The sequence below is a fragment of the Anabrus simplex genome, chromosome 7 (genome assembly GCF_040414725.1).
Source record: "Anabrus simplex isolate iqAnaSimp1 chromosome 7, ASM4041472v1, whole genome shotgun sequence".
Lineage (NCBI taxonomy): Eukaryota > Metazoa > Arthropoda > Insecta > Orthoptera > Tettigoniidae > Anabrus > Anabrus simplex.
In genome coordinates this window covers 174,244,642-174,266,060 of record NC_090271.1, presented here as the reverse complement: position 1 = coordinate 174,266,060, position 21,419 = coordinate 174,244,642, and the positions used below count along the sequence as shown (strand labels likewise).

The 21,419-nt window shown below is 36.1% G+C and overlaps 1 protein-coding gene across 4 annotated transcripts in view; it reads left to right on the top strand.

The window, feature by feature from the left end:
* LOC136877431 (putative ATP-dependent RNA helicase TDRD12) overlaps nucleotides 1–21,419 on the top strand; it is an 821,384-nt gene that overhangs the window by 376,786 nt on the left and 423,179 nt on the right. For all 4 annotated transcript variants that reach the window (XM_067151463.2, XM_067151464.2, XM_067151462.2 and 1 more), the window contains one exon: nucleotides 11,718–11,864. In XM_067151463.2, coding sequence (XP_067007564.2) covers nucleotides 11,718–11,864 — 147 coding nt within the window. The remainder of the gene's footprint in view (nucleotides 1–11,717; nucleotides 11,865–21,419) is intronic.

Genomic DNA, 21,419 nt, shown 5'->3' with positions numbered 1-21,419 from the left:
GTGTTTTCTTTATGAACGTGTACCTACGATAGAAAATAAGTATTTGCTGATCTATACATAATTACTGGGAGTTGAATTGCATTAGATTAGCTATAAATTCTAAGTTAACCCTCTCATGCATGAACTTAAAAAAAATTAATTTTAAAATTGTGTGATGTGATTTTCCTGGTTAAAATGACCCTATTAGATGATACAAACATAAAACACAAAACGAAGTTACCATACTTGGCGGGAATTTGAGGACATCATGCATTTAGTGGAATAATGTCAACACATCATACATTTACTACTTTGGTTTATTATACTAGTATTTACAAGAACTTTTTACACCGGAGGCAATTATTTGAGTACAGCGAAATCACACTGGTCCTACTGGGGCGTTTATATGTGCACCGAACGGGGGTACATCATTCGTATTGTGCCTTTTCCCAAACTGCCTCATATGCTCCGGCTAATAATCTAATAAAATATGTTGGATGGACAAATAAATATAATCATCTCCTAAAAATTTCAGGACATCACGCAGATAGGAATGAAAATAATTACATCAACTTAGGTCTGCGACCAAATAATATTACAATTATCTATGTTTGCAAAAATCGTTTGTATATTTCATCCCATCCGACATACGCATTCATTTGTCTGCATCGATACTGGCTTATTTCGGTGAATACCACATGAGAATCGTATTTTGTTGTCAACCATATATTCATTCGCAGCACAATACCTTTCAGGGATACACATTTCAATAAACTTTCCTTTTTAACGTGGACTCACCTGAGAAATGCACAGCCTCTTCCCCAAGTCCGTCCGCAAAACCAGTTCCGATTAATTGTAGCCAATAATAAAATAGATCTTAGAATTTATCTATTGATTATTTATAAGTACTCCATCTAATATCTCTTCCAATAATGAAATGAATAAATAGCAAGAATTCCGGTTAAAATCCTTATCTCCTATTTTATTTGAAGTCCATTGTACTTGGAATGAAGTATGATTACATTTACATGTTCAGTTACATTCTTAGGAATTCCAATTCCAAATTGAAATACAATTGATATTTTCTTAAAATATTATAAAAATATCGTCGAAAATAACATTTAAATATCGTTTCAATATTTTTGAAATATCATTAATTCATTGAAATATTATTGAAATCTTGTTCAAATATCCCCTAAACATTGTCGAGATGTCCTTGAAATGGTTGACATATCTTTGAATATCATTGTGATAACGTTGAATTATTCCTTAAAATTCATTGAAACGTCATTGTAATGACTAAAATACCTTGGGATATCGTTGAAATAGTGATGAAATATTCTTTAGAATTCATTGAAACGTCATTGTAATGACTAAAATACCTTGGAATATCCTTGAAATAGTGATGAAATATTCTTTAGAATTCATTGAAACGTCATTGTAATGCCTAAAATACCTTGGAATATCCTTGAAATAGTGATGAAATATTCTTTAAAATTCATTGAAACATCATTGTAATGACTAAAATACCTTGGGATATCCTTGAAATAGAGATGAAATATTCTTTAGAATTCATTGAAACGTCATTGTAATGACTAAAATACCTTGGGATATCCTTGAAATAGTGATGAAATATTCTTTAAAATTCGTTGAAACGTCATTGTAATGACTAAAATACCTTGTGATATCCTTGAAATAGTGATGAAATATTCTTTAAAATTCGTTGAAACGTCATTGTAATGACTAAAATACCTTGGGATATCCTTGAAATAGTGATGAAATATTCTTTAAAATTCATTGAAACGTCATTGTAATGACTAAAATACCTTGGAATATCCTTGAAATAGTGTTGAAATATCAAGAACATTATTTAAGTATCACTCAAATATCAATTAAACATTATTGAAGTATCATGTAAATTTCATTGAATATCCCTACGAAATTCATATGTATTATCTTTGCTTTCTTTGTTTTCTCAAGTCTTCATCGTGTAATAACGATATCAACATAAGTAAGTTCCATAAATATGGAAGTAGTAATAGCCTACCATAACACACATGTGCAAACAAGCCAGTCAAACATCTAGGAATGCCATACTTCCCTTCATAAACACTCATCTTTCCGCGAAATTAAGACAGAAACTGGTATTGGAAATTTGTCTGTTTACGGGCAGTGGTCATTTAAGTCATGAAGACGTTTCCTCCCTCCAAACATGCGCTTGACAGGAAATCAACTTGGGCATTGCTTATTATGTGAGATTCTTCAAAAAAAAAATGTTAATTTTCAATCGTAAATGCCTTGTTTTAGGATATAATTTTCGATGACCGTACACCACAAGTAACCTGTAAGTTCATTAACCTCTTACAATTGTATGCATGTGCCACATAACCCGATCTCGTATACCACTACTTAATTCACATGACGAAAACACCAACTATAACCTAACATTAGCGTTCTGTTGCTTAAATATTACCGACTGCTCAAATGTAGTCGTATTTTACCAAATACGCATTCTGTCTGTAACAATTCCTCATTACTTATACACTTCCGTATATCTATTATTATAGCTTATAATCTCTTAAAATCATCGATCATAACAACGATTCCCTATAACAAAATCATTCGTTGCTTTACATGTGGCGCAGTATACGTGTATTCCATTCACATAATCTCATCACACATCATGGGTTTGCAGTATTCCGTAACACAAGCAATCATATATCCCAGCAAAAGAACGCATGTGTTAATATTTCAGGTTCTACTTACTTACTTTTGGTGTCATCGTTAAATTGAGTTCTATTAATCTAGAAGACGGTCTTATACCGTTCTGCATTGCACTGGAGTTGAATTACACAATGAAAGGCATAAATCTTCAGAATCACATAAAATAAACAAGCATTCCTACTCATTGAGTGTAGATTTGAGATGTCAAAGACTACCTAACTCCATATTCTAAAGAAGTTATACGGATTCCTTTTTAATGATACTATTCATGGAACTTTTAACTTGAAGAATTAAGCATTAACCATACTACAATCATATATTAAAGTAATCATTTACTATCATTCATCCAAATATAAGTAATTTAACTACGAAAAATAAATGTATGGAACTTGACTTATCTTGCTTTCGCTATTCGACTGGGATGGTCTTCATTCTGGATCTCCTTTGGCTCCCGACTCGAGTTGCGGTTCACGTCATCGTTGGTTACTGGTGACTGGCCTCGGGTGTGGATGATGACGGCTGGCAAGGGCTCCCACCGGATTGTGACCCCATTCTTCTGGTTTACTCAGCCATAATATCTCCGTCGATTACATGCGATGGAAACATAATGAAGGATAGCATTAGATGCATTCTCCAGACAGGAAATAAATAATTTTGAATATATTTTATCTCTCTAGTAAAATACTCATCCAGATGCAATATTTAGTGCAGTACTTTACGTATTTCTTGCTTGTCGCTAGCATGAACAATAACCTGCCGATCTCTAAATATTTTTTTTAAGATTTCAGCTATGAGTTCATATTGGCAACTATTACGGGGCGATGTCTTCCTCTTTCCTTTCACTTCTTTCACGCCCGATGCTTTTAATTCGTATTTATGGTTTATATACCGCCGTAATTATACTATTAGCAGTTCTCTTCTCCGATTTCAACCTCTTCTTTTCTTGAATACCAATTCTAGCTTACAGTTTAGTTCCGATGATCAATACGATTTTTTTTAAAGTGTCGTCATTTTTTTTTTTTTTTACTCCGGACAACAATCTGATTCTTTTACTCACGGCCATTTGGATTCCTTAGGTCCGATCGTCGCAATATTAACTCATGGCCTACTTGACTGGTTATATCTGCATTTTCTCTCTAGAATATACTCTTTCATTATATAGCCTCCGTCATTTTTATCGCGATGCATGGCAAGTATTAGGGATGTAACTCCCGCTCATGACGCAAATCGGGCAATGAAATGGTACATATGTAACTTATGTACTTTACATGTTCATATTTCAGGCAATGGTAAGGAAACTCTGAAAGCACTCTGGAAATAGTGGTACATTACATTTTCCACAAATATACCGGGTTTTACTTGCGCAGTTTTTGTCACGACATCTGTTAGCACTTCTAGCCTCTGTTTTCTGCGGATAGTGTCCTACTCCATCCATCTTTTCAGCAGGCACAGTATGTGTAGCCTGTTTCTTGAGTGGTGGTGATGGGCCTTCTTTGCTTGGCCATCCGCTCTTCCGTGGTGCTTCTTCTGCCTCACCACTGAAGATAAGTCCTGTTGCCACTCGACTCTTGAACTCGAGCAGGTCCATAGGGGTCTTACAGTCCATTTTCCATAGTAACCAAGCATTTACAACTGTGACGTTTAGCATATGGTAAAAAATCCTCGTACCATCTGCAGTTCCTTATATTATTCCTGTAAAGAACCACTAAGGAATCCATGAGATAAACACCACCCATATGGCCGTTGTGTATTTCTGTACCCTTCGGCCTGTCAATTTCAATGAAGTTCCTCTCTTTTCCACACCATCTTCTGGCCTTACCAATTGGTTCTAAGCCTGCATAGGAAGAAATGATCTGAACTGCCGAATTATCAACCCACCGGATTACTGTGATACCACCTGTTGATGTTGTAAATGATGAGCTTCCTCGACCCTCTTTCTTTAGGTCCTTGACATCTTTCAGTTTTTAGTAGTGTCCGTCAGTCTATTTTCTCTGCAGGTGCCTGCAAACCAGATATCAAGTTCTTTCAGTTTCAGCACAAGGGATAAGTTAAATACTGCTATCTGGTGGGAATGTTGTAAACTACTATAATCTTGTCCTACAAACATCACTCGCTCATCTGATAACATTACAAACCATTTGGAGAATCCTGGAAAATAAATATTGGATGAAGCAGTTGAGAATACAAGCTAACCTCAAAAATAACATATGGTAGTTTGATGCATGATGTCCTCATATGTGGACGCCCGTATTATACCAATATTGTGTAAAGACTACAAACCAACATAAGCTGAATTAAAGTGGTAACGATAGTAGAATGTCCAAAATGAAGAACTACACACTTACCTTGGGCATTTTCAAGATAGGAACAGCTCAAAACAATTGGAAATTATGATGACTTCTCACAAAATGGCAAACCATGAATATCATGTTTTCAGTGCTGCCTATTAAATGCTGCCACCTGCTGGTTCTTTTAAAAACTGATGTTTTCCACTCTTACCAACCTAAAATAATATTTTAGTAACTTTACCTCCATCTTTGGAAGCTTCAAGGAATAAATAATGCATAAAAATTTGGATGTCCTCATATGAGGACACCATGCATGAGAGGGTTAATAAGGCACTTACCTTTCTTGCAACGCAGTAGTGAACATACATTTTCGTTTTGGCATCTTTAATCCTGCATCATACGACACTCCAACTGCTGTTGTTGAGAGAATTAACCAGGGACTCGCTTCAAGCAAGGAAAACAAATGCAGGCAGAGTAGCAGGGTTGCCATATTTGTTGTTGCTCGTAACGAATATTGTCACAGCCTCCTATATTCCCTTTTTACTCTTAGCTAGCTTAGTTGTTATGGACATAAATACAGTTACCTTCCCATACACGAATTTCAGTATCTATAATAATTTAAAATATTACGTTGGCGAAAATAGAGACTAAAATTAAAATTCATTTTCTAACAAAGCGGGACAAAGAGGCTTCCCGACCAAATCTGTCGGGACACCGGGACAACAGGTTGAAAAATGGTACTGTCCCGTTCAAAACGGGACGTCTGGTCACTTTAACTTGTTATCCATTTAGGGGTGCTATTAAAATGTGTAGAACTTATCTGTTTTGCCTGGCACTGGTTTCATCAGGTAGGAGATATACTGGATTTTCATCTATTACTAGTCTGCTGTTGTCATTTCTCTTCATGCAGAGGCTGAGGTACGATTTCATAAGGTGCTTTCGCCTGGAACAGACTTCCCAGTATATTTCTGCAAGTACATTTTCATCAAGGGGCTGTTAAGCTTGGAAAGACGAATACCACACACCGCAAATTTCTTAGCTGTTTCAGATTTTGTTTTAAATCTTGAATTTGAAGAAGCCATTGCCTCGCCAATGAATCGTTGTCACACTGCATCCTTACTACATTGTAGTTTCTGATTCTTCACATGTTTTTTGCTAGTTATATGCTGCATAACGTGATTACATTGGTTTTTTTTTTAGTCAATTGTTATATCTATATATCAAACATTGCACCTCAGAACAGACCCGTCACTTTGAATACCATCTGCACTAAACTGTTTAGCACTATCGCATATTTTCTCGGTATTCATTTTCTGTTCCAGCATAGCTGATACTGATACTAATACAGGTAACATAGGAAAAATGGTAGACAGCGCACATAGTCACCCATGTAATACTAACAAGGCCGGCAGATAAGTAGTTAACAGAGGGCGGCAAGTGAATACAGTTGTGCCTCGATATCTCTAACCTCCATTACTCGAATTTTCAGTATCTCGAAGTAACTTCAATTTCCCGGCTGCTTGCCCTATTCTTCACGTGTATTTATTTCTCTATTACTCAAAATTGGGTTACATGAATTTCTCGATTTCTCAAAGAAAACATTTCCTCCCTTGAAGCAAAAAATACTCTATAACTCTAATTTTGTACAAAATTAACTGTGCAGTACTGCATTTGTGGTTTGTGAGGAAAAACTAACAAGTAGAGAAGGGTTTAGTGTGATGTTTGGAGCTAATATGAAGGGAACCGAAAAACTAAAACTTCTAATGATCAGAAAATCAGGAAAGCCTCGCTGTTTCTCAGATGTGAATTAATTACTGGTCACGTACAAAAGCAACCCCCGAAGTTGCTGATGACAAGCTCCATTTACAAATCTCGGTTGCGTGGTATTGATGAGAAATTTCAGCATGGAGGGAGGAAAGGTTAACAGTAACAAACAGAAGAGAGTAACATATTTTTTCCAAATGTGTGACCCGAGGTATGTTTCTTGTTTCACTACTGTATGTGCTATATCCTGTCTTGTATAAAGTTGCTATAATAAGCATTGTAATTAAAGTGTTGCTGTAAAATAGAGTTTGTATAATTTCAAATACTGTTAAAAGTAATGTATTCACTATAAGCCCGTGGATACGTATCATCAATTATGTGCTATTCATGCTCAAAAAAGGTATTCTCTATATCTTGAAATTTTGATAACTCGAAATAAAATTTAGCTCCCGAGGTGATTCAAGATATGAATGTTCCACTGTAGTTCAACAATTATCAGATTCGTACTAATGCTCCTTACTGAAGTGTAGAGAGCCTATGATGCTAGTGGCGAATTGGGGAGCTACATAGAACCAAACTTTATAGATTAAACTTTCGGTTTTTCTTGTTTAATTTCTTTAGGAAAAAAAATGCGGCATTGGAGCCAAAAAGTATTAAACAAGTGAGAAAGGATGCTGACATTAAGAAAGGTGCTTGCATTGATAAAAGTGTAAAAAAAGTATAACCAACATACGGTTAGGGGTGTTCATTTTATATTTTCTTTGCACAACAAGCTAATTTGGGTATTTTCATAACAAAAAAGAATTAAGGTGCAGTACCTAAAATTCCTAGCTCTACTGAGCACTTTGTTAATCCTTGAATTAAAGTTACAGTAGTGAATATAAAAGATCAATTCATTTTCAACAAAAATAACATTGACAATTGAATAGGCTGAAAAACTCAGTTCCCTGACTAGATCAACAGGCTGTATTACGATGTAAATCATGATGTATTCATAAAGACGCACACAAAATGCTGTCACTTGCATACACTTCTTATTTACAATTATTTACACATTACACATCAATAAACCACCATTTTGAACAACTGCCTATCGTGAAACGTAAGAAAACTGCACCAGAGGCATGTTAACTACCAACTCAACAAAACCTGGTTAATAGAGCAAACGCCTGAAAAGCCAACATCTAATTTTTGATCAGATTTTTGATATGCTCTATTGGTGGAAAAATATCTAATTCTCTCCATGGGAAATTAGAATTTCCATTTAGATAACAGATTGCCGAAAAAAATTATCTAAAACTTGAAGACAAAAGACCAAGAGGACGACCAAGACTCAGGTACAAGGACATGGTGAAGATTGGCATTCAACAGCGAGGACATACGTTGGAACGCATCGAAGAAGGAGATAAGTTCAGAGACCGCATCTGGTGGAGAAGCCTCGTTCGCCGACCCATTGCTTAAGATGGAACGACGTGGGATATGTATGTATGTATGTATGTATGTATGTATGTATGTATGTATGTATGTATGTATGTATGTATGTATGTAAAGTAAACAGGGCCATTCTTTCGAGTATTCCTTCCTAAATTGTTGAACTATTTTTGGTTTATTACTGGCATCACTAGTCATGGTAACGTCTTCACACGTATTTTCCTGCACAAGAAATCGCTTTATGATTTCTGTAACCTCTTTCGTTACACTCAAACACAAATGAACAAGATGATAATAATAATAATAATAATAATTAAGGCAGACTAAAAATGTTTAGACACAATCAAAAATATTGAAAACAAACGCACGTTTTGAACAAGAGAACAGCAAACAGTAACGATCAGGTTGAGCAACATGACAGCTAAGGAAAGGCTAGTGGAAAGCGGTGATACCATACCCAGGCGGTGAAAGGGTATTGGCAGAGCTGATGAAGCGAAATCAATGGTGATTCAATTTAAAGTACAATTTACTTAATTAATATTATTGATGAAAATAACATAATTTGCTAAGGTTACCAAAATAATATTACACTAGGAAATTGCAAAATAATAATAACATTGATGAGAGATTACACTGATTGTAGAAATTTACAGAATCTGCAGATGTGGCCAAAATAACATTACACTACTGACTCACAAAATAATAATAATAATAATAATAATAATAATAATAATAATAATAATAATAATAATAATAATAATAATAATAAATACCCTGGATGTACAAACTTCTATGAAGTTAATTTACATTATTTCAAGAAGGAACATCACACTGAACATGAAAATTTCACGGCGCAAATATTAAGTTACTTACATTTCAAGAAAGAATATACACACACCAGGAAAGAAGGGAAAACTCATCATTTAAAGAATTATCTTAGAACAAAGCCCTTTTAGGAGGCAGCCTTATCAGAAACACTTCTAAAAAAAAGTGCTCATTCTAAATGGGAATATCCTAAGATGAAGCGGATCTATGAGAGGCAGCCCTGAGGGGGAAAATTTACGATTTACATTTACAACCAAAACAGGAATTGAACATTTTATATTTTAACACAATTTAAGAAAACAAAAGGAAAAGGGGAACTACCTCTTAACAAACATGATGTGACTCGCCGCAAGTGTTAAGTTATTTTAAGTTAAATTTGGTGACTGAGAGAAAAGCAGGTAAGCTCCGGCGTTAAAGAGAAATTGAACACTACCCTTGAAGATTACTACCAGAAAAATGAAAAAGCCAAGTGCTTACATCCCATTGTCGCCATAAGACCTGTGTCTGTGCGACATAAAGCCACTAGCAAAAAAATCGCAATAAATACTTCTTCAACAGTCACGCACACAGTATTCACAATGAAACTGAGTTTGTCACCACTTTGCCACCAAAACAAAGACAAAAGAACTCACAAACTTGCATGGAAATCTAATCATGTGACGAACAAAGACGACAACTCTGCAAGATATACCACTTCACAGGTGCCTATTTTTCCAGTACTGGAAGCACACACTGCACTCGGCGCGTTAAAACTCGAAATATTCTTAAACATGGGACAAGAAAGGTGTACAAATTATTACTGAGAAATCCGAAAATAATATTCTGAGAATTCAAGCTGTAATGGCATTTTTTTTTTGGTATCCTTTTGATCACTTCATACACTTAGATTTAAAAATCAACAAAAAATCGTAATTTATGGCGTGTGATTCGTAAAGGCGTATTTATGATGGGTAATTCGTAGTTATTACTATTGAATCGTAATAGTTGGCATCTCTGGGTCTATTATCTCCTGAGTTATCCATTGATTCTTAGATGATCTTTTCTTTTTTCCTAACATTTCTTCGTTTCTTCCTAACATTTCTTCAGCAGCCTTACTGATCCTAGTCTTCACGACTTTCACTTTCCACTTCACTGAGTGTACTTAAGCCACTACGAACAGTTTCACAGTCAGAATTGTCGTTATCGTACACCAGACGTTCAATGTTATCTCATAAAACATTTTCATGCGAATACGCTGCCAGGTTTGTTTACAGTATGTCACTGCCTTCTGTATTTCATGTTCTAATATGCCTGCTAAGGTTTTTAAAGAAGATAAATAATATCTTTGGTCTCTAGGAAGTACACATGCTAGTAAGTTATATTTGTCTATCTGCCAATAGATGGCTCATAAATGTGACTAGAAGTACAAGTACGCTTTACTACGCTGTGGGTGGGAGACCCTCAAGTTTTGCGCTACGCATTACTACTCTGTGGGTGGGAGAGTGTTAAACCAACTAATTAAACAGTAATGATAAACATTGTGTATTATTTTATTCACAGTAAACTTAGAACAAGCAAAGAAGCTAACAGGACACATGCTTTGTATCAGTAATCACTGAGCTGCTGGGGTCAAGGTACAATATTTGCGAAACGGGTCATCCTTTCCCACAAACTCTCCCATGAAGTTGCTCTTCTCCCTGTGTCTGGGAGATGTAACATATTTATATATACACGTGGGAAGAATGGGGAATGCTCAAATTATATTGCTAATAATAAGCAAGAGCATCAAATGTTAGGCTTGTTACATTTCTTCTGAACTATGCAAGTTGAGTAACACTCATTTTTGTGCATATGTTCATACAGGGAGCGCGTTACTAAAACAAACCCTCTCTTGGCATAGCATACTCCGACTCTCAAACATGGTGAGACAGACTATAGGTATAGTGTTTATTACATCATATTAAATAGGTAGACTTCGGATGGTTATGTAAATGTGTTAAGATTTAAATTAATCGTTCCTTTTTATTCGCTGTACTCTTTATAGTGTATGTAATCAAAGATAACAAACAAAATGACAGGCCAGTACGGGAAGAAGGAGGCATAGAAAGAAAGCACAAAAGAACTATGACAATCTTCACATCCTCTTAAACTGTTGTCTTCAAATAGATTGACTCTCTACCCATCAATCCCAGTTTTTCAACATCCAAAACCTGATAAGCTCTATTCTGTTTTCCAGCTTCATCAGAAAGGCAGGCTTCACACTCATTAAGAGGCAATCTTGACATATCTCCAGTCTTAATATGGCAAATGTATAGGATAAGATGAAAGCTGCTTAAGCACAGGAAAAGATAAAGATAAATACATGTGGTAAAATACTAGGAACATAAGGGCAAACACAAAAGGGGGAAAAGGAACCTAACAGGGCAGTATAAATACTGGAAAAAGAACAAAGAAATGCAGATCGAGTCATATATAGAAAAATGGGAATGTTGAAAGAACACAAAATAAGATAAATACAATGAAAGTTCAGTGTGCAAAGAGAAAAAAATAAAAATAAAACATCTTCATACACTGCCATCTTCAAATAGATTAGTTCTTTTCTCAATAGTCCCAGTTCTTTTACATCTACTCCTCAGCTTCCAACAAGTTCATTTCTGCTTCCCAGCTTTAGAATGTGCATTAAGTTGATTTATGTATATAATAAATTTATCATGATTTATTTTACAGACATTCTCAAGAATCAGATGGGCTTGTATAAGACTGTGGTGGTTTGTCATTCATCTGCTGAAGTAGAAGATCTTGCTTTACTTCTAGAACCTGTATGTGACAATATTATTGTTGCACATGGGAACATGTCTCATATTAAAAAGCAAGGTAAGTGTTCTTTGAATTTATACCTTTTTCCCTACATAGAAACCTTCTTATTTTATGACTTGCGAGAAACTGGGGAAACATCAACATCTTAAGAACTGTGAGGCACTTACAGTTAAACTTTTGAGTGCCAGCCAGTCATGTAGATTGCTTTGTACATGAATTGCTTCCAAGATATTTTACCTTGATTTACAGTACATTTGAAGAAATATGAGTGTTATTACATGTTGTTTTTATTTTATAATGAAAGCAATATTTTAGAAATAAATGAATATTTTTCAACATTTTAAAAAAACTTTTAAAACGGTGAAAATTTTGAAAGTTAAGTTTTTAAAAGTATTTATACCTTTTCATATTAGTGTAGTATGTATGCATTATGTATATTTTTGTTCAATTACCCCTCACATTGTTTGCCAGTAGAACTATTGCTTGATTATTTTTTCCATCGATATTGCTTCTATGTAATTCCATGACTTACAAAACAATCCATGCAGTTAATTATAAATAGTCTGCACCTCCTTGTTGATCATGACAGAATTACTATGTTAATGTTGAAATGTTATGATAACCAATGACATTGTTAGAACGTATCTGTTGAATTTGAACCATTTAAAAAAAATATTTCATTGGATTGTATTTGGCATTCGAAAGGTTTAAGTCTGGTAGAGTCTTTTTCCAAATTGACCTTGTTACCACGTAAGTTTTTGGAATTTAGTTTTTACCTTTATGTGTCTGTGAATGCATAGGTAATCAAAACGCCTAAATCATAAATCAGTATGAGCTCAGACATCAAGAGCCCTTGAGGCCAAGGTCACGCCTTATAGAGAACACCAGCCAAGTCACACATGTGATGTTCGGGAGCTCGAGCACCAAGCGACGAAGGAAATAGAACGAAGCATATGATCAAAACAAACAACAAGACTTCAGCAGAGTTCGCGCAGGAATAATCTGGTCCTGTGCCCAGGAGGTATACCGTGGTAGGTACAAGTTAATAGGAAAAGAAGGGAAGTAAAAACACCTCAAACCACAGGGTTCAAACCACAAGATGTATTGATAACATGACCAAAGAGAAAACGTTATACGGCCAAGTAATACTGAGAATAGTAAAAATGAAGTTACAAAATTAGTTTTGTTTTTACAAAACATAAGTGAAAAATCACCGTGACTAGACCAACATTTGATACTTGAAGAATACACTCCTGGAATAATAAGTAGTTTCGACACAAAATAGATATTATCACAGTTAAAGAAAGGAACTAGCAGTAATCCTAAACGTTTAAAGAGAAAAAAAAAGGTACTACGAATCGCACACCAAATACCTATTGTTCGGAATAAGTATAGGCCACTTTTTACTAATCAAAGCACATGAATTAAAAAAAAAAAAAGGAAAAGAAAACAGGACTGGGAATGGGAAAAGTGTTGTCGTGAATGGCAAGGATGAAAGGAGGGAAATATCAGGCTGCTGTCTCTGTTTCTTTGAAATCACTTGCACACAGGACGAACAGAAAGTTAGTGACAGAGAAAGATGTTCGTCCAAGCACAAGTCCTTGCACAAGTATCACAAACACTGAAGGGTAGAAAAAGTCTATCCCAAACTGTATGAAGTACCCAGCATGGGCCAGAGTTCGAAAAGATAATGTAGGTTAAGGCGTAAGAAGCCAAATTTACTTCAAGAAATCAGAATAACATGATTGTAAGTCTGCTTACCCTGCACAGCGATGAAGTGAAGTCACGTAGAAGGAAATTATAATTTAAAAATCACCACGGGCCAGCCGTGCGAAGAGATGCCTGCTCCCGCCGCTTACATTAACAGAGAATGCTTGACTGGTAATTCGATGGATGCGGCGAGTTTATATACCGTAGCGAAGCGAGGCCGAGAACATGCTGGAAGCAGGTGACGTAATCAAGTGCAGAGCAGGCAGCAGGAACAGCAGGCAGTCGCAGACGAGGCAAGTGAGGAGACGGAGGACAGTGATGCCAGTAGAAATGTTCATAGCAGCAAGGCGACGAAGTAGGCAGAAGGTAAGACGACAAATGAACATAATAGCGTAATTTTGGGAGCCCGTAACAACCTCCATTCACAAGTTTCTGCTTTTACTCAAGAAATTTAGATTTATTTAGGAGAAAATTCCAAAATTAATGCCATTATCTCTGTATGGCTTCTTCCTGTGTACATAAAAGCAAAAGAGCATGGACTAATTTTCTCGCAAGATTCTGTTACATTTTGTTATCGAAAGAAACAACAGTGTCAGATGCTCATGGTGTGGAGTTATTTTAAGTAAAAGTATATTCTGCCAGCCTCCCTTGATGTTGAGCCTGTTATATTGATATCAGAAGACAAACAACTGAATCCCTCACTGGTTGACAGTCTCCTTTAAAGAGTTATAGTCTTGTTCTTTGCTTGTAACTTATTTGACATTGCTTTGTATCTTTTAAGAACATTCTCTAAAATTCAAAATCTAATATTATGCCATATTTACTCGAATCTAATGCACCATCAAATCTACCACACACCTGAATTTTAAGATGCTCAAGTGTTTAAAAATAGTTTGTACTGTAATACACAGCTGCAAAATGTAATTTTACTGCATTCAGTAATCAGTTCATTATGGACTTCTGAGTATTACAATATTATTACATTAACATTATTATGGAGTTATATTACGATTTTGACATTCTCCTTTCCTGTATGAATTTCAAAGCCTCTTTGTCTATCTCAGGATGTCTCCCTTTTATTTTTTTACCGTGGGAACTTCCTTCGCGTCCCTTTAGAAACAAATATCATCCTTTTGTGTTCTTACCTGCTACACCAAATTCCTATGTAGCCTGCCTATTTTTCTTTTTTTTCTTTTTCTGTAGGATGGTACCTTTTGTTTGAAGCTTACTCCATTTGAAACTGCTGTTTGTCTCCCCTTGTCTTCCACTTCTTGTTTAATTCATATTCACAGGTCATAATGAAGCTTTTACTATCAACAACACCTACAGAAGTATTGGTACTTGTAGTAAAATAAAATACATAAGTGTGCAAAGCGAAAGCGAGGATTGACAGGCATCAAGGTAACCTGAATAGAGCTAAGCGTGCGGGGGAGGAAAGTCTAGTATAATTTCAGAGTTTACATCCGAATCTACTGTGTCATCGGTTCTGAAGCACACCCCAGTTTTGGAGACTAAATGTGGCTGAAAAGAGTGCACATTAGATTCGTGTAAATATGGTAACATATTGTTGAGGATAAAACACTGTTTTATTGGACTAATTCAATCTAGGATATGCATGCGCACACACATTCTCTCTCTCTCTCTCTCTCAGCAGTTTTTCTGGAATGGGTTATTCCTCAATAATCTTGATTGACAGATCTTCCTTCATTTCACCTGCACCACCCTCCATGCCACCCATCAGATCCCTGTGTAGCTGGATGCAGGTACTCATATGTTGACTATCACAACACACGACTGCTGTTCACTTGGCTTGATTCCAGACAAGGTTGATAACTTGCACAGTCAACTCACGTGACTGCTTCTCACACTGAACTACTAAACACTTATCACTTAGCAAGACAGCTGCACAACACAGATCAACATCAACCACTAAACAATGACAACAACTGCTCCAACATTCCTCTAACAGTGCACCACAATGACACTTTCTCAATATTAACCTTATTACGCTGAAAATCAGGAGTTTAATAAGATTACGCCTTGTCAATAGTAAATTTTTAAGATATTACTAAAATTTATTAGGGTCAACCTATTCAATACAATAGAATTTACAAAATTAGGACTTGCATCCTATTAAATTAAAATTTGAAGGGACATGTTTCGCCCTTTAAAAGGGCATCATCAGCCTTTTTACACTCATACTTAAAGATAAAAATCAGGGTCCTGATTGTCATGGTAAAAAATTTAAATGAGAATATAAGATTAGAGTGGAATTATACAATGTGAGAAATTGTTATGAGTTCTTAAATAATAATTTACAATTAAAACTTCATTTAAAATGTTTGTGAAGAAAAAGTATTTGAAGTTGGTTATATTACACTAGTGATTTAAAAAAATGATTTTATAAATTAGACAAACTAGGCCTTAACCACATAATAACAAGAAGGTCTATGGCTAAAGTTTCCGTATCAAAGTTCGAGTGAAATTCGGCTGGAAGCAACTTGATTTACGTGTTGAAAAGAAGGTTAATGGAACTTAGTAGCCGCTTGAGATGACATTGGAATTTTCTTGTTGAAAAGTCGTGATGTTTAACTGTAGTATGGCGCTATGTAGATTATAAAGTTGGATCCAACTAATCCATTAGTCTCGTTATTTACGTAGTGGGTTCGCGGTCTCCGTAATCTTGTTGAAGGAGTTATAAAGAGTTCATAATTGAATGTTGCTGTATAGATCTTTGTTAACTTGTATACTGATAAAGGGCGAAACATGTCCCTTCAAATTTTTATTTAGTAGGGTGTAAGTCCTAATTTTGTAAATTCTATTGTATTGAATAGGTTGATCCTAATAAATTTTAGTAATATCTTAAATTGATGTACATTTCAATATGGACCAAATATGAAATTTGTAACATGTAATTGTCAATAGTATACGCTCTTAAAAAAAAAAAAATGAAATTAAGACTGATGTTATGACTAATTCTTGTTCTTGTTGTTGGTCTTCCTTTGGGGATCATTGTTAATACCTAGGTATTAATATAAATTGTAAATACCTAGGTATTAATATAAGGAAAGATCTTCATTGGGGTAATCACATAAATATGATTGTAAATAAAGGGTACAGATCTCTGCACATGGTTTTGGGGTATTTAGAGGTTGTAGTAAGGATGTAAAGGAGAGGGCTTATAAGTCTCTGGTAAGACCCCAACTAGAGTATGGTTCCAGTAAGTAGGAAAAATCACAATATGAAGATAAAGTAGGAATTCAAGAGAATAAATTGGGGCAAATATTTTTTTATAGGAAGGGGAGTTAAGGATTGGAATAACTTACCAAAAGAGATGTTCAATAAATTTCCATTTTCTTTGCAATCATTTAAGAAAAGGCTAGGAAAACAACAGATAGGGAATCTGTCACCTGGGCGACTGCCCTAAATGCAGATCAGTAGTGATTGAGTGAATTTAGAAACTGTCTCTTGGTCCCACTACGTGATTCATCATCATAATTTTACAGTTCCCGTTTCCCGGGTGCTGTTGGCGAGCCTCTTCCATTCTGTCTTATTGAGATAAGTTCTGTTGTTAATGACGTCCTCCAGTGTTTTATCCCGATCTTCAATGTCCTTCTTTACGATGTCCATGCAATGGGTTCTTGGTCTTCTCACCATTTGTTTCCCTGCCACATGTCTCCCCAAGTTAACATACGCTGTCTTTGTTGGCTCCATCCTCATTACATGCCCAAACCACCTCAGTCTGGACATGCTGACCCGATCTAACGATGAAATAAATCCCAACTTCCTTCCTAAACACATCATTCCTTAACTTGTCCAGTTTGGTTTTTGAATTGTGAATTGTGGACCTAAGGAACTTCATCTCAGATGCCTGCAACCTCGATGAGTCTTTCTTACTGGTTTCAGTACCATAGGTTAAGATTGGTATGAAGTACTGATGAACATCACCAGCTTTGATTTTGTTGATACATTGGTATCCCTGAGGAGTGTTTGTACTTGCTGGTAAAAGTGAGAGCTCTTCAGGATTCTATTTGCCTCCTCCTTTGTGGGTAGTGTATCTCGAGATATTACACTGACAAGGTATGTAAAGCTTTCCATACTTTCTAGTGGATGGTTTCCTAGTATGATGTTCGCTGGTCGTCTCTCTGTTTATTGCCATCACTACCGTTTGAGTTCGCTTATCTTGAGATAGAACTCCTGGAACTTAACCTACCATTCATTGAGTCTTGACTGTACTTGTTCCTCAATTTCTCCCCAGATCGTAACATCATCAGCGAAGGTCATTGCATTTAGTTCACCAGAGGTTTTATTGATGTTCTTCATTATGTCATCCATGATGGTGATAAATAATAATGGACCGAGCTCGATAGCTGCAATCGCTTAAGTGCGGCCAGTATCCAGTAATCGGGAGATAGTGGGTTCGAGCCCCACTGTCGGCAGCCCTGAAGATGGTTTTCCGTGGTTTCCCATTTTCACACCAGGCAAATGCCGGGGCTGTACCTTAATTAAGGCCGCGGCCGCTTCCTTCCAATTCCTAGACCTTTCCTATCCCATCGTCGCCATAAGACACATCTGTATCGGTGCGACGTAAAGCAAATAATTAAAATTAAAAAAAAAAAAATAAAAAAAAAACAATAATGGGGATAGTGCACTGCCTTGCTGGACTCCACTTTCAGTCTTGAAGCAGGATGAATGTCCGTCACCCAATCACACTCAGCTGGTACAGTTATCATACAGCTTCTGAACATTGCTCACCAGTCCTTCTGGCACATTCCTTTTTCTTAGGCATAACACAAGTGCGATAATAGGTATAACTTGAAAACAATGTTCTCTCACCCATGAGTAACTAATGCAGATATCGAGCTTGAATTATTATGGTTATTATGACTTTACAATCGTTGTTATTATTATTATTATTATTATTATTATTATTATTATTATTATTATTATTATTATTATTATTATTATTATTATTATTATTATTATTATTATTATTATTATTATTATTGGGAGCCTCCGTGGCTCAGACTGCAGCGCGTCGGCCTCTCACCTCTGGATGCCGTGGTTCAAATCCCGGTTACTCCATGTGAGATTTGTGCTGGACAAAGCAGAGGCAGGACAGGTTTTTCTCCGGGTACTCCTGTTTTCCCTGTCATCTTTCATTCCAGCCACTCTTTCCATTCTGATTTCATAGCATCTATCACTCATTTAAAATCACTCTTGGAGTGGCGACCCCATTATACCAATAGCCTATATCTGCATCATTCATTACATCCCCGACCCGGTCATTGACTGGAAAACAGGTTGTAGGTTTTCATTATTATTATTATTATTATTATTATTATTATTATTATTATTATTATTATTATTATTATTATTATTTTACGATGATGTCAGGTCAGAATATATTCTGCTATCGTATGCGACAGTAGACGGTACTACCTGCGACTGTCTGGCCGAGGGTCTGGCGGCCGATACCAAACCAAGCAAACTAAGGGAAAACCGATAGCTGCGAGCAGAGGAGATTTCCCTTAGAAGGTTGGATAAGATGAGACCTTTGTGTGGGAAATAACACATAAATTCATCAGCTGCTGCCTTGCAGTGAGGCAGGGGACTGCCAAAGGCTAAGGGAGACCACCCTGAAAGAAAATCCTCTAGTATGTTAGGCCTAGCAAGTCAGTACAGGAGTACAGTGCAGTTGCTTTCAAAACAAAAACTAGCCTCGGAAAGGAACGTATTCTGAATGCCGACAATACTTCAAGTACTCTTGGAACTAATGACGTCATATCCGATGTTCATTCAAGATGCACGAGAAGAACCGATCATAGAAACAAGCTTCGGATTGGAACCTTAAACGTTATGACTCTAACAGGAAAATGCAATGAAATCACGGATTTAATGAACCGTAGACATGTTCACATCCTAGGGCTAAGTGAAACGAAATGGAAAGGTTGCAACACAAGAATGTTAGAGGATGGATATGAATTATACTGGAGTGGTAATCTTGCAGTGGTGAGGAATGGAGTTGGTTTTATACTCCATAAAGACATTGATAGTGTAATAATGTCTCCTTCATCATTGAGAGATTAATCAAAGCTAAAATATGCCTAAATGGAGAAACTCAAACTGTAATCCAAGTTTATGCTACCCAACAGGGTTGTAGCAATGACCAAAAAGCAATCTTCCTAGAAAAACTAGAGGACGACATTGATGAGAACATAATGATAATTGGGGTTATGAAGGTTATGAAGGTTATGAAGGCATTATTGGTCCATATGTACACGAAACCAACTTCTGGTGAAGAACTCATGGTTTCAGAAATGGGATAGCCACAAGATAACGAGATACAGCTGGGATGGTCAATATAGATCAGTGATAGACCTTACCATCACAGATAGGTCAAGTGGAGAAAAGGTGCATGATGTAAAAGTGATACCCAGTGAAAGCCTTGATAGTGTCCATAGACTCCTCATTGCAGACCTAAGTCATCAAACCTATTATTAAAGTAAACAAGAAGAAAAAGCATGAATTAAAGACTGGAAATTGAAAGATGTGGAAGTCAAACAGCAGTTTCAAGAGGAAATTAGAGATAAAATACCAATAACAGACACAAAGAAAGGTAATGAAGAAAGGAATGATTTAAGGCAAGTCTGGTTGGTAGTGCAGATAAAATATGTGGAGGAACAAGCAGAAGAGTGAGAGAGAAAAGAACATCTTGGTGGAATGATAAAGTGAAAGAAGCCATAATGAAAAGGAATAAAGCCAAAAAACTTCTTGATGTGGCTAAGTCTGACAGAAGAATCAACAGCGACCAAATTGACAACAATAAATTGGAAGAGATGGCAAAGGAATATAGATACAGAAAGTTGGAATTAAAGAGAATTTTACGGGAAGAAAAAGAGAAAAGTTGGAAAGAATTTACATCTAAACTGGAAGAAGACAGTAAAGGGAATATGAAAATGATATATGGAATAGTAAAAAGTAAAAGATCAGATAAAGAGGCAATTACAGCTCTAGAGACAGCAGATAGGAATATAGTTCGCAATATGAAAGATATCATGGATACAATGGGGCAGTATTTTGACAAGCTCCTAAATGGCCCTAAAGAGATCTCTGTTGAGGATGTAGGACAGAAAACAATGGAGGAAGATATCTCAAATACATGGACAGAAGTAGAGCAAGCTCTCGATAGGATGAGAAGTGGTAAGTCAGCAGGAGCTGATGAAATTACAGCTGACATGATTAAAGCTGCTAGTCTGGCAGGAATACAGTGGCTGTATAGAGTTCTCAGAACAATATTGAAGGATAACGAAATACCTGAAGATTGGACAAAAGGGGTGATAATTCCTACCTTTAAGAAAGGTGGTAGAAGGAAAAGTGAAAATTACAGAGGCATTACCCTCTTATCACACGGCCTTAAAATTATGGAGATCATTGAAGCCAGAGTAAGGGAAATTCTAGAGCCTATCTTAGAAGAGGAACAACATGGCTTTAGGACTGGAAGAAGCACAACAGATCTGATATTTGCTTTGAGGATGTAGGCAAAGAAACACTGGGAAAGAGGAAAAGACCTAATTATTGTGTTTATGGACCTTGAAAAGGCGTATGTTAATGTTCCTAGATCAACTATTTGGGAAAGTCTTAGTAACTTGGTGTACTGGAGCACCTTATTAGGAAGATCCAAATGCTATATACTTATTGTAAAAGCTCTGTCAGAATTGGAGATGGTCACTCTGAATGGTTCAATACAACCAAAGGAGTACAGCACGGAAGTGCCTTATCACCTCTTCTATTCATAGCAGTTATGGATACCATTTTAAAAGAACTAGAAGGAAAAGGTAATAAAGATCTTCAGGCTCTGGTGTTTGCAGACGATGTGGCAATATGGGATGAAACAGAGGA